At 38.3% G+C, this 13,381-nt stretch overlaps 2 protein-coding genes across 4 annotated transcripts in view; one reads left to right on the top strand and one right to left on the bottom strand.

The window, feature by feature from the left end:
• ap2b1 (adaptor related protein complex 2 subunit beta 1) overlaps nt 1–11,048 on the bottom strand; it is a 48,049-nt gene extending 37,001 nt beyond the window's left edge. The window contains exons 1-13 of one of the 2 annotated variants that reach the window (XM_036579875.1): nt 10,931–11,048; nt 10,191–10,248; nt 9,959–10,064; nt 9,340–9,475; nt 8,275–8,520; nt 7,031–7,221; nt 6,149–6,370; nt 5,166–5,286; nt 2,852–2,947; nt 2,500–2,615; nt 1,994–2,159; nt 858–956; nt 314–573 (exon numbers count right to left, since the gene is read on the bottom strand). In XM_036579875.1, coding sequence (XP_036435768.1) covers nt 314–573; nt 858–956; nt 1,994–2,159; nt 2,500–2,615; nt 2,852–2,947; nt 5,166–5,286; nt 6,149–6,370; nt 7,031–7,221; nt 8,275–8,520; nt 9,340–9,475; nt 9,959–10,064; nt 10,191–10,227 — 1,796 coding nt within the window. In that variant the 5' untranslated portion in view covers nt 10,228–10,248; nt 10,931–11,048. Of the gene's footprint in view, nt 1–313; nt 574–857; nt 957–1,993; nt 2,160–2,499; nt 2,616–2,851; nt 2,948–5,165; nt 5,287–6,148; nt 6,371–7,030; nt 7,222–8,274; nt 8,521–9,339; nt 9,476–9,958; nt 10,067–10,190; nt 10,249–10,930 lie in introns of those variants that run through there. The other variant, XM_036579876.1, reaches the window with a different exon arrangement.
• Nucleotides 10,266–13,381, top strand: part of pex12 (peroxisomal biogenesis factor 12) — a 6,202-nt gene continuing 3,086 nt past the window's right edge. The window contains exons 1-2 of one of the 2 annotated variants that reach the window (XM_036579878.1): nt 10,266–10,497; nt 11,273–11,422. In XM_036579878.1, the coding sequence (XP_036435771.1) occupies nt 11,300–11,422 (123 nt within the window). In that variant the 5' untranslated portion in view covers nt 10,266–10,497; nt 11,273–11,299. Of the gene's footprint in view, nt 10,498–11,055; nt 11,423–13,381 lie in introns of those variants that run through there. The other variant, XM_036579877.1, reaches the window with a different exon arrangement.

Consider the following 13,381-nt stretch of genomic DNA (forward strand, 5'->3'; position numbering starts at 1 on the left):
CAAGCTTTACAGGGCGACTTTCAATTTTACCAAAAATAATAAGGGGTACTGCAGCAACAAAAGACAAAACAATAGAAGCTGTAGCACCCCTGTAGTCTATTGCAATCTAAAAAAGCCCATGTGTCATAAACATTATGTAGCATTATAGAGCAGTAAACTCTATAGCAAAGTAATATAATATACCAATACAAAAAATCATAAAAATCCATAATCAAAGTTGCTGGTTTTGTTAACTAATTATTGCAGTCCTTAAATTAATCATCTTCAATTCCCGTTCAAATCCTACGCACAAAAACCCTCCCGCTCTCAGTACCTGCCGTGCTGGATGGGCAGGTGCTTGCGGTGGATGCCATGGCTGCCCTCCACAAAGGCATTTGGGGGTTTGTGGTAGACAGAGGCCAGTGAACCGATGTGGCAGATGAGCTCATCCAGCAGGGTGGGCTCGATCAAGTCTGTCTCCTCTGAGATCAGAGGTTTCTCAGAGAGAACCACTTCTTTGGCAGTCACCGGATCAGTGGAGAGCAGACGCCAGTAGATGTAACCACGGTCACGCAAATCAGGGTTATCGGAGTCCTGTGGAGGGAGAGAAGAACTGAATGAAGATGAACCAAGATGTCTTCATTTCAACTGTTACTGCTATGAATAAGGTTAAACTGAATCTGATGCAGAGTGAGAGGTAAGCTGATGATGACTGAATGTTCTAATGATGAGGTATTAGGTAATAAACCACGTCATTGCAGTGCAGGTGAAGGCAGGCTGTTCAATGAAGTATCCATAACGCAAGCATAATGAGTAAATGATAACAGCAAGCAGGAGCCTTCTGGAGGAGGAAAATAATCATACAATGAATGTCTCACCTGTGTTGCCAGACTGAGCACTTGCTGTACCAGCTCCTGTGTCTCGGAGGGCTTCTTCAGGAATAGCTTCACTATGGCAGTCAGCAGGGTCAGTTGAACCTACAAGCATATAGCTCAGCTTCAGAACCAATATATGTGTATTGTTCACTGTATTTCTATTTTTAGAGCATAAAACCTATATTGAGTTATTTAGGATGCCAACGACTGCAACTAATTATGATTATTTGACTATAATATACTATTATGCTTTTTCCGGTTCCTCTCCTCTCTCTATCTGTGCAACAAGCAATTTCTTCTTTTAAGGTGCATCAAAATACCAGAAGCCATATTGCCCCTACACTTAAGAGTTCATTACAATCTGTCGCAATGACCTCATGTACTGTATGAAGATTAAAGAGAGGTAACAATAGTAGAGGCAAAGACAGAAAAATTTTTCAAAAAATTTCATAATTGATGCTGACTATTAAACTTTGCAGATTAATCACTGCAACAGTAAAAAAATGATATTCATTTATCGGACACAATGGTAAAATTATTAAAAGGCCTGCATTTTTTTGGATTTTTGAGGTTCATTTTTTGTGTAAATAAATAACCACACATTTGTGTGGTCTTATGTACCGCCAAAACTCTTACTTGACCGTTTTCTAACCTCTCTTAAATTAAACAGGCTCTTGCAACTGGCTTTAATACTAATATCTATGAATGACCTCTGATTTGCTGCCTTACAGCTTCAACATTAATGGGTGGGGCTAAATGACTGCTGGATGAATAGGTGGGCACGTCAACATGTGACATCACACCAAATAGTGAAATTTAAAATGGGCTGTTTTTACAGCTTAAATTTGATATATATACACTGGGAAGTGACCAGTACATGAACCTTGAACAAAATGTACATACATCAAACTCTTATTTAAAAAATAAAGAAGTGAAGAAAATGTTTTTTTTTCATGATATGGGCCCTTTAAATATATATATATATATAACATGAAAAGGTGTCATTTACTTTTAAAAGACCACATCTTCAGTAACAAAAACAATCAGCGATAAGGTTGTAAACCTCAAGTACATGACTCTTTAAACATCTAACAGTCTAATCCACATGTGAAATTTTTACTCAGAGCACAGCAACTGACCTGAGTGCTCTCGTCATGGAAGCCCTCCAGGAAACTCTCCAGAAGCTCGTCAGCGTTGTCGATTCTCTCTGCATATTCACCCACAATCCAGATCATGGCAGCGCGAGCGTCTGGCTCATCCAGAGAGTCCAGGTTCTCACACAGAGTGGCGATGATGCTCTCGTATCTACGCAAGAGAGAGAAAGAGGTTTTGAATAAACAGATCGATGCCTTTAACAGAATTAAGCGCTAATATGTCTGAAAATGCATATACAGTGCGACCATAGAAAATGTTCAACAATGTGTTAGTATGTGAATAATAAATGCAAATTTATTTACACATTCACAAAAGATGGAAAAGAATGACGTAGAGTAATGTATCACTGTCCAATGGGATGCAAAAATGCACTGTTGCATCGTGATTCATTGATTTAATAGTGTTCATTTGTCAATACTGCATTAATTTTGAGATGTTAGAATTCATTATAATCAATTATAATAATATTCAACTATATTCCACCACTGACTTGTTAGGGTATTTGCGGAAGATGTCCCTAATCACCACGATGGCCTCTTGAACCACATAGTTCACCTTTGTCTGGATGAGGTCCAATAGTGTGCTTACACAGCGCTCAGCTGATTGCTATGGAGAGAGAGAGAGAGAGAGAGAGAGAGAGCTAAACAACTACGCAGGGATGATGCATTCTATCCTGTGGTGGGTATGTTACAAACTAAATTGCTATGATCAGTGATGACTAATAGCTACATTTCAGCAGTAAATTACAGGTGCTAAAAGCTTTACTAAATCTGGAGTTTTAAGTAGGTCAGTGATAATGGAAAAGCCCCTAAGGGCCGTTTTATAGCATTAAAGCAGCGAACCTCCACTTTGATGGCGCAGCGGCCGATAGCTCGGACTGCCTTGCGGACAAAATCCACGTCCACTTCGGTGGCATATTCTTTCAGCTCAGCCAGAACCTGGGAATAAAACACAACCTTTTTAATGCACCTGCAGAGACAGAGTTTTGCCCCGTGAGACAGTAACTGTTGTAAATTGGCAAAGACTATTATAAAACAAAAAGAAAAACTAAATTTGTGGGGTGCAAAAACGTATCAGCCCAGTTGTAGCAATTTTGGAATTTTCTAATCAATTAAAAAAGAACTTAATGTATTGTTTTTCTTGTTAATATTCCCCTACTGTGTAAATAGTTCCTCCAATCAAATTCAGTGTATTTTTTAAAATGTAAAAAAGTTTTAGAGTTAGAGTTAGACCAAAATCATACAATCTAATTGGAGTGAAATTTAGAACTTCGTGAGAAACTGACTCATTTCCTAAGGTGTTCTTATAAAATCATTTTACACCCATACAAAGTGGTGTTCTGGATTTTTTGACATCCAACAGCATATTCACCTTTCATAGTATTTCATAGCACTGACTGAGCATAGCGCTGTGTTCTTCATGTAAGCTCCACAGAGGCGAGAACACAAAAGTGAAATCCAAGCTTACTTGCTAGCAAACAGACACCATAAGGCAAGAGACAGGGCTTTGTCAGAGGAGGAAAATATTTACAGTTTCTTGGCAGTGCCAGCAGGAGATTTAAGTATTACTCTATGGACACTGGGCTTGTCTGAGCATGCTCACACTGTTCAACACAATGATTCCCTGGCAGCCACTGAACAGACCACAATAATGCTGTAACACAGGCTCCTTGTGGGCACTGTTCCAAGCGTTGTAATGGATAGGAGAATGCCTCATGCAAGCTGTGGTTATACAGAAACAATAATAATGAATGACACTGAAAACAAAAAGAACATTACAGCAATTACAGCTGCTAGTGGAGCTGTCCTAATCTGAGCCACTGAAAATCTTTAGTGATTTTAGTTCAGCATTTTAACCAAACTATCCATCAGATTGGATCAATACTCTACACTCAAGTCAATACTGAACTATACAAAACAAAGGAGGTCAAAAAACACTCACTCAAAGCCCCTACTTAAAATTTTACTGTGGCATTTTAAAGACACTGACGTAGCTTTTGTTTCAGTTTTAATAAATTTAAAAAGGGAATTCCACCCAATTTTCTAAATTTCTGTATATTTCAAACACTGAGATATAAACATGTGAATTGATGTGAGAGTGTGTGAGAAACATATCTACTCAGACTTTTAGTAATTTTTTTTACAGTGGTGGTTACAAGAATCAGGGGTTGCAATGCTTAATATGCAAATATAGCCATTTTATTCACTATTCAAAGCAAAACACGTCTTCTAAGTTTAAATATGTAATGTTGATAAAGGTAAAATAGTGGAAATCTTTGTGACTATTCTGCCTTCCGACACCCCAATGTCTACAGTATCAGGCAGTGACTTCGTAACCATTTTGTGCAATAACTTTTTGTGGGCCAGCTTTTAGAGGCCAGATGTCTGGATCCTTCCACCATCACTGTGAACAATGCTGACTCAGTAGGTTACTCTAGAACAGTGTATTTCACATCAAATCTGAATGACTGTTTATTTCTTAATTTCATTATAAAAACATTTTGAATAATCAGTGGAACTGCCCTTTAATGTACAAATATTGTTTCAGACTTGAAATGGAATCTGAATCAGGGACAGAAAATACTGGACCAAGATATTCTTTGCTATTATGCATGCATTTGCCAGCTCTTTAAGATATGCCTAATCAGATTTCACAATTAGTCACTTATATAAACCATGGCTGATGCAATATTTGCAGCCATCTTTGATGATATGGTCAGGTCCTTTATCAAAACTCTCGTGTTCTAAGGACCGACCAATTTATCCACTGTAATTAACAGCAACCACAGCAACCGTATTTATATTATTTACAAATTTTCGAGCTTCTGTAGCATATTCATGTTTCTGTATGCACTTTAAGAAGTGTGAAAATTGAAAACTGCCAATCATTTGTCTCAGTTAAGCACTGTTTACACAAAAGCAACTGGAGTATAAAATTAAAAAGGTAAAATATAAAGATATTTATTTGCCTTCAGCAATATGAGTAATCTGTATTATCAGAAATTTTAGTTCCTTAAAATCAGTACAAGCCAAAAAAATGTTCATATCAATCAGACACTACTGCTTTCACAAAAGATTTGTCATATCTGACATTTCAGAGTTTGTCATGAATATAAAATTGGAGTACAATAACAATGAGTGTTTAAGGTCATTGTACCTGGGCAATGTTGGCCTGAGAGGCCAGCCGGATCATGATGTCCAGTTTCTCCAGCTTGACATAGATAGGATCATTGTACTTGACAAAGAACACCTTGATTTCTTGCTTCAGGATTTCAGGCCTGGCAGCAGAGCAAGGAAATAAACACATATTTACATAGTTTTAAAGGTCAGCAACCTGTCCAAGTTTCTGTGGCAGTCAATTCCACATCTAAAATGTATGGTGCTGTACAATTTAGGGGTTTACTCTGCTCTACCATCACTGATTCAACACATTTGACACACACACACACACACACACACACACACACACACACGTTCAACACACACTCTGTCTGGAATTCATTAAACTGTGATATGACCCTATAGAATTTTGTACTGTCAATGTTTGTGGTAAAGTGAACTGTCTCTAGAAAAAAATGGGAGCTGAAGAGACATACTGCCATCTAGTGCTAGCACTGTCTAATGACTGTCAGTCAAAATATCTTAACAACGTAGGCATAACTATTTGACATCAATCTGTTCATTTCAGAAAATATAGTTATATAGTAAATTACCTACTTCTAGAATACAAAAAAACACTAAAAAGAAAGATAACAGCAAACTAATAGTGATCTTTAGCAACACTAAACAGGTTTGTATGTATACGTACAGGTGCATGCAGAAGTTTGGGCTCCCTGGTTAAATTCTTTGTTGAGTTCTAAGAGAAAATAAGTTGACATATCCTCTACAGTGAACATAATACTGTACATTTTAATGCACAATTACTGTTTATTTGCTAAAACAAATGCTTATTTTTCCTTAAAAAAATCAGCAAATAAACAGAAATTGTGCAATAACTATTACCGCAAAAATGTCATCTTGATGTGTGTTTTCTGTAGAGGAGTGTTAACTTATTTTCACTTAGAAAATTAACAAACTATGTAATTTGACCGGGGTGTTCAAACATGTGTATACGTTGGTGAGTAAAGCTGTGATTCTGACCTCTTCTGCACAATAAGGTTGATGTTCCTCAGTGCCACATATTGGACCTCAGGTTCTCCAGAGAGCAGCGTGACCAGAGGAGGAGAGAGCTTCTTCAGCAGAGTGTTATAGTAGTCCGAGTCTTTAGGAAGCAGTTCCAGGAATTTCATCAGGACCTTTACAGCCGACAGCACCACAGCTGAGTTGGCATGGGAGAGACGTGGGGTTACACGCTCACAGATGCTATGAGAAAAAAAGAAATGAAGAAGAGGAAATTCAAACAACTGCTAGGACAGGAATGGCAAAAATACACATCTGATAAAGTTTGCTTTTCATAATATAGACAAGACAATAACACAAGGAGTAACTGAAGACAAAAGCTTTTAGACAACCGAAAAACAGGAGGCCAAAATTCTTGTTGCTATCTTTTCTGGATATCATGCTGTACTAGATGGGTTCAGTCTTTAATCTGTGAGAAGAAATTACTAGAAATTTTAATTCTGTAGCTTTATCATTTTCGGGATACAGACCGTTTATAAAGTGTGGGATCTTTATGCAAAAAAAAAATAATAATAATAAAAATAAAAGAAAATATGCAAAAGCACATGGCTCCCTTCCTTATTAAACAGCATATGTTACAAATGAATACTGAATAAAACAATTTTTAATACAGAAGATTTCATATATTGCATGGCGTTAACATTCTGTACCTGATCATTTGGATGATTTTTCTTTGTATTTTAGGTGCATGTGTAAAATACTTCCAACTGGCCTACAGAACAACAAGCACTAGACAAATGTGTCATTTTGTCTGAAATATTTCCACATTCATTCTTTTCAGATTTTGGATTTCAAATTAATCCAGCTCCCCTCAGAAAAAGCTAACTCCATTTGGTGCCATACCTCTGGGCTTCACGCTCGTCTTTGGGATTGTAGTTGGACAAGCAGTCTAGGATGAAGATCTGGCCCCACTCTGTGCATTCATTCAGGGCTGTCAGCAGCTTGTTGATGTTTTGGGGGTTCAGGTCCAGGAGATTACTGTTGGGGTGAGACTCACTGATCTCAGACAGGGCTGCCACCGCATTGGCCACAACCTGGAGAGAAAGAGCAAGAGAGAGAGAGCATGAAAGAAAGAGAAGAATATTTTACATAAATACATGAATTCATCACTGGATGCTGTACATCTCACAGACGTGGCTTGCACTTGCATGTTTTGCAACACCTCAAACATATGCTAGAAGTCATGAATTACAAAAATAAGTAAAAGGCAGAAAAACACCCTACATACAGAGTACATTCAATGCTGCTGCCAAATGTAACTGTTTAATGGTCAGTTAATCTGAATAATGATGTAATCATATACAAAGGTTTGGGCACCCCTGGTCAAATTACACATTTTGTTGATTATAAAAGTAAAAACAAGTAAACATTATCTTACTGGAACAAATTTCTTCACATTTCTATGCACAATTACTGTTTATTTGCTGAATTTAATATACAGAAAACAACAATAAAATATAACATATACTAAGATTGTGGCACTTTTAATATATTGTGTTATGCTTTTTTTTATTGACATCCTGTAGCTCACCATATTCAATTTCAAACGCTGATGTCTGCCTATAAAATCAAAAACTGACCAGCGCCTCCCTTCCCTGATAGCAACAGTCAAATTCTTCACCATACCTCGGGCCTCTTTGAGCCTCAAGTATGGCTCGGTCTGACCCAGCATTTCTTAAGATGCACTTCTCTGTACTCATGCCCAGGTGGTGTAATGAATTTGCCCTGGCTGTCTAAACAGAGTCCCTTAGTGTCTTCAAATATCTTTATTTTTGTTTTTAATTCTTATAATGTCTGTGTTCCTGATTCTACCAGCATTTTAGCTCAAGGGCAATGTTGGACACTAGCTAAAAGATATATTCTAAGTAGACAACAAAGCACTTTTGTAAGTAGCTCTCGTCAAGGGTGTCTACTAATGCAAATGTAAGGATATGCTTATCAGGCCAGAAAAAAAAAATCATATCAATAGCGCCTCCCAGAGCTAAATTAAAAACACTTCCTTCTGCCAACTTGTACCTCAGACACAACTTGACTTGACGGACAAGCTTCTACTCAAGCCTTTCATTCAGCCTTTCAAAGCTACGAACCATGGGATTGGAGTCAGCGATGAGGTCCCTGAGGGAATCCAGGAAGCCCTGGTCCTCTACCATCTGAGCGTTGATGTCATGCAGCTTGGCGACACACACGGCAGCTGTCTTCCTCACATAGGGATCCTCATCCTTCAGGCATTTCCTTAGAGGCTCACACAGATACTCTGTGATCTTATCCACGCGGATGCAGCCCATTGTGCGCACAGCCAGCGCTCGAATGAGGGGATTAGGGTCCTCACAGTCCTGAAGGAGGAGAGAAGAAGAGCTCTCAGGTACTACATGGAGGGGATACATTTCCCACATATATTTCTATAAAGTAATATACCACAGAATGCTACAAGGCTTTACATGCCTCAAGTAGACCTGCCACAATCGTGAAATTACAGCTGACAATTAACTGTCATAAAAACTAAATATAATATTAAGAATTTAATTTCTTTTTTTTTTGCTTATTTTATGCAACTATTAAAATATAAACTTAAGAAGCCAAACTGGGTGATTAGCTATCAGGCTTTCCAGTTGCTAATACTTAATACCGTCCAACTGACAACAGACACAGCTCTGTTCAAGTTCAAATTAACAAATATTACTCACTGCTGCCATCTAAATGCCTTAGGGCACCAAGTCAGAAGTTATAACTGTTTTTTTCATAAAATCAATGACATGTCGCAATACATGCATTTTTGCTTTCATTTCCTTACATGTACTTGCCCCAACCCCATGGATTAAAACATACTCAAATCACATTCTGTTTGTTGTGATTGTGAAAGCTTATGACTATGGAAAATAATTGTGATTAGCTCAAAGTATTGTAATGAGACAATTATGTAATAATTGTGACAGACACAACTTAAAGCATGAAGTAATGGCTTTTACATCATGTCGTTCTCTATGTCTCAAATAGAAAGGATTTTGAAATTGAGTGCCTTAGGATTTCTCAACACAACCCATGTTATACATGATTTCTGAGATATAAAAGCAAAAATGTCGTTTTGTGAATACTTAGGAAACAGAATAAATACAATTCAGTGTTTCCTCTTTTATACTAACAGAAGCACTTGCCTTGACAAAACTGTTCACTGCCATAATGGCCATGTCAGGCTGACTCTTGGCGTAGTTCATCAGATAAAGATAGACCAGTTTCTTCAGCTCCAGGTTATCAGTCTGCATGCAGTTGACCACATCAGGAAACAAGGAGCTAGAGAGGAAAGAAAGATGTAGCTTACACATCATTATCATTATGACCATCATGGCCACCACCACCAGCTACATCATCACACATTTCTCCAGTTTGCTGATTAGATTGCTGATCTAATCAGTAAAGTGGCAGTACGATGAAAGAAAAATGTAGTCATTTCAACTCTGTTTTGTTATTGTTTGTCCATTAGACAAATCAGGGGAGTATTTCACAAAGCAAGATTTCTCAGTTAGCTTAGACTAAAAAAAAAAAACATGCCTATCCAGTAGGAGAAGAGCTTAGAAACATTTTTATTAGACAACTCTCAGTTTTTGGCTTAAGTTATTCAGCTTACTGGACAATTCTGCTTTGTGAAACACCCTCCAGTTTCTGCCTTACATAATGCACACACACAGCAAATGTTTTACAGAATGCAGAACCTTACTGCAGTTAATACAACCCTTGGCCTGTGTTAAAATAACAGCGTCCAATAAACAATCGTACCTGACATCCTTGCCTACTGTCATGGCAGCAATGACCTTCTTCACTGCTTCCTTCCTTTTCTCCTTTTTCTCATTGTTCAGCTCTGCTTTCAGTTCAAATATCTCTCCTGTAAGAAATAACATGTGAAAACACATAACACTTATGAGAATTAAATACCATGAAATCTATGATTAGAAGAATTTGAAGAGCTTCAAATGTGCATTTATGGGGTCAATATAAGGTTATGTCCTACCTTTTTTGTTTGTGGTGAAATACTTTGAGTCTGTCATTTTGTTTGGTCTTCAAGTTCACTGCAAAGAACAGCACACGTCAATACCTTTACTTTAACAGTCACTGCATGCTATTAGCACAGGTTAGTTGATGTCCGGGATGTCAAAACGTTAGGCAGCTAACCTACTGACAACTCAAATAAATACTTATTCTTATAACCTCAGAGTATTATGGCAAAATGACAACTGTGAGAAGAAAAAAAGAGATGTCTACGGATGTAACGTTAATACAGCCCTGGTGAACTTACACCAACACTAAAACGAGATAAGGTCAGTATGAAGCTTATTCTGACAGAAAATAGTTAAGTTTTCGTAAATTAATACTTGAGTAGCTATCTAACTGTTAGTACAATTACGCTAACGTTAATGTTACTTTAGCCTAACGTTACTCGTCAAAACAGCAGGCCGGTGAAACCTTAGCCAGCAAGCCAACCGTCACAGCAATTTAAAACCAACTCTCACAAGTTAGCACACAATGTATATGCACAATGGATATATATAGCGCAAAAAAGGACGGCAAATACTGAAGTATGATTTGTTTCGATAGCTGTGGCTATTTCATGGGTGTGACCGTTTAACGTTAGCCTGCTAAGCTAACATCGAGCTAATGAGCTAACGCAAAAGGATTCATTAAATGACCAGTCAGCTCGCCTCGCCAGTAACCAGGCAGACGGCTAAGGAAAGCAATGACAACGGGTCTCACCTTGGCACAGAAATGTAGAGGAAAGTGAAGGTATTTGACTAAACGAAGGTGGAGTGAACCGCTGCTGTTGACCGCTTTCACTACCACAGCTGTGGACGGTGGTGGGGAGATGGAGATGCCGGAACTGAAAGTTAGGAACGTTTGGAAAACACGGAACGGCTGTAAGGTTGCACCGCAAGAGTGCGGGATAGAACAGATGAAAACATGCCGAGACGCTGCTGACATGTTTGTGCGTCGTTCTGTGCATTTTATGCACTGAATGGTGAAAAGATAATACTTTATATTTTGAAGTGTCCTCGTAGCTACTTAAAAGTTTCCTCTTATTAGGGGTTTGTTTGGTAGGTGAGTGAATTGACTGAATCCTGCAGAATGGCGGAGAGGGGAGCACATCTGACCACAGCTGCAGCTGAAGACAGGCCATCCATTTTTGAGGTTTTGGCTCAGGATTCATTGATGAGTGCTGTCAAACCTGCATTACAGCACGCCGTTCAGGTAATTTAGCTAATGTTTTTCTCCAGTGCTGGAGATATGAGCTTAAAAACAGTCCAAATTCAGGCTGCACGATATGGAAATAGACTGTGAGGTGCGATTCAAGTTTTTGGATTTTGCAATTACGATACGAGAAGCGACAAATTATGATTCAACATTAGGTTTCAACGTGTCACTGACTAAACGCGCATCAAGTGCATTTTTTCTTTAATAGTTGTTTGATTAAACAAATTTATAGTTTTATATAGTACAGCTGCTTTGTTCCTGGTGTTCCTTGATTATAAAAAGCATAAATCAGTCTAATCTTTAAATGAATAACATAAATGTAAACTTTAAAAATCACTAAGCATAAGTGTAAGCGTAAGTAATCACAAATTCATAAAGTGCAAAATAGTAAAAAAAAATCTTATAGCCAATTGCAATGCACAAGAATGTGTTAGAAAAACAGTCAGCATTCAGCAGCCTTATCTATATATGCCTACAAAATGAATGATATGTATATAAATACATATCAGTGTGTGTATGTATATATATATATATATATATATATATGTGTGTATGTATGTGTGTGTGTGTGTGTGTGTGTGTGTGTATACACAGTTAGGCCCAGAAATAGCTGCAGACTCTCAGCTTTAATTTGAGGGTATTCACATCCTAATTGGAGGAAGGGTTTAGGAATTACAGCTCTTTAATATGTAGCTGCCTCTTTTACAAGGGACCAAAGGTAATTGGACAATTATCTCAAAAGCTATTTCATGGGCTGCATGGGCTATTCCCTTGTTAATCCATCATCAGTTAAGCAGGTAAAAGGTCTCGAGTTGATTCCAGGTGTGGCATCTGCATTTGCTGTTGCTGTGAACCCACAACATGCAGTCAAAGGAGCTCTCAATGGAAGGGATACAGACCATCATTAGGCTGAAAAAAAGAAGAACTCCATCAGAGAGATAGCAGAAATGTTAGGAGTGGCCAAATCAACAGTTTGGTACATTCTGGGGAAAAAAGAGCGCACTGGTGAGCTCAGGAACTCAAAAAGTCCTGGACGTCCATGGAAGTCAACAGTGGTGGATGATTGCAGAATCCTTTCCATGGTGATGAAAAACCCCTTCAACAACATCCACACAAGTGAAGAACACTCTCCAGGAAGTAGGTGTATCAGTATCTTAAGTCTACCATAAAGAGAAGACTTCATGAGAGCAAATACAGAGGGTTCACCACAAGGTACAAACCATTAATCAGCCTCAAAAATAGAAAAGCCAGATTAGATTTTGCCAAAAAACATCTAAAGAAGCCAGCCCAGTTCTGGAACAGCATTCTTTGGACAGATGAAACTAAGATCAACCTGTACCAGAATGATGGGAAGAAGAAAGTATGGAGAATGGCTTGGAACGGCTCATGATCCAAAGCACACCACATCCTCTGTAAAACATGGTGGAGGCCGTGTGATGGCATGGGCACGCATGGCTTCCAATGGCACTGGGTCACTAGTGTTTATTGATGATGTGACCGAAGACAGAAGCAGCCAGATGAATTCTGAAGTGTACAGGGATATACTTACTGCTCAGATTCAACCAAATGCAGCAAGGTTGATTGGACGTCGCTTCACAGTACAGATGGACAATGACCCAAAAGATACTGTGAAAGCAACCCAGGAGTTTTTTAAGGCAAAGAAGTGGGAATATTCTGCAATGGCCGAGTCAATCACCAGATTTCAACCCGATCGAGCATGCATTTCACTTGCTTAAGACAAAACTTAAGCAAGGAAAAAAAGGAGGAAACCCAGCGTTTGGTGATGTCCATGGGTTCCAGACTTCATGCAGTCATTGCCTGCAAAGGATTCTCAACAAAGTATTAAAAATGAACATTTTATTTATGGTAAAGTTAATTTGTCCAATTACTTTTGAGCCCCTGAAATGAGGAGGCTTTGTAGAAAAATGGTTGCAATTCCTAAACGTTTCATAGGAT

This window comes from Colossoma macropomum, unplaced genomic scaffold, assembly GCF_904425465.1.
Source record: "Colossoma macropomum unplaced genomic scaffold, Colossoma_macropomum, whole genome shotgun sequence".
Taxonomy (NCBI): domain Eukaryota; kingdom Metazoa; phylum Chordata; class Actinopteri; order Characiformes; family Serrasalmidae; genus Colossoma; species Colossoma macropomum.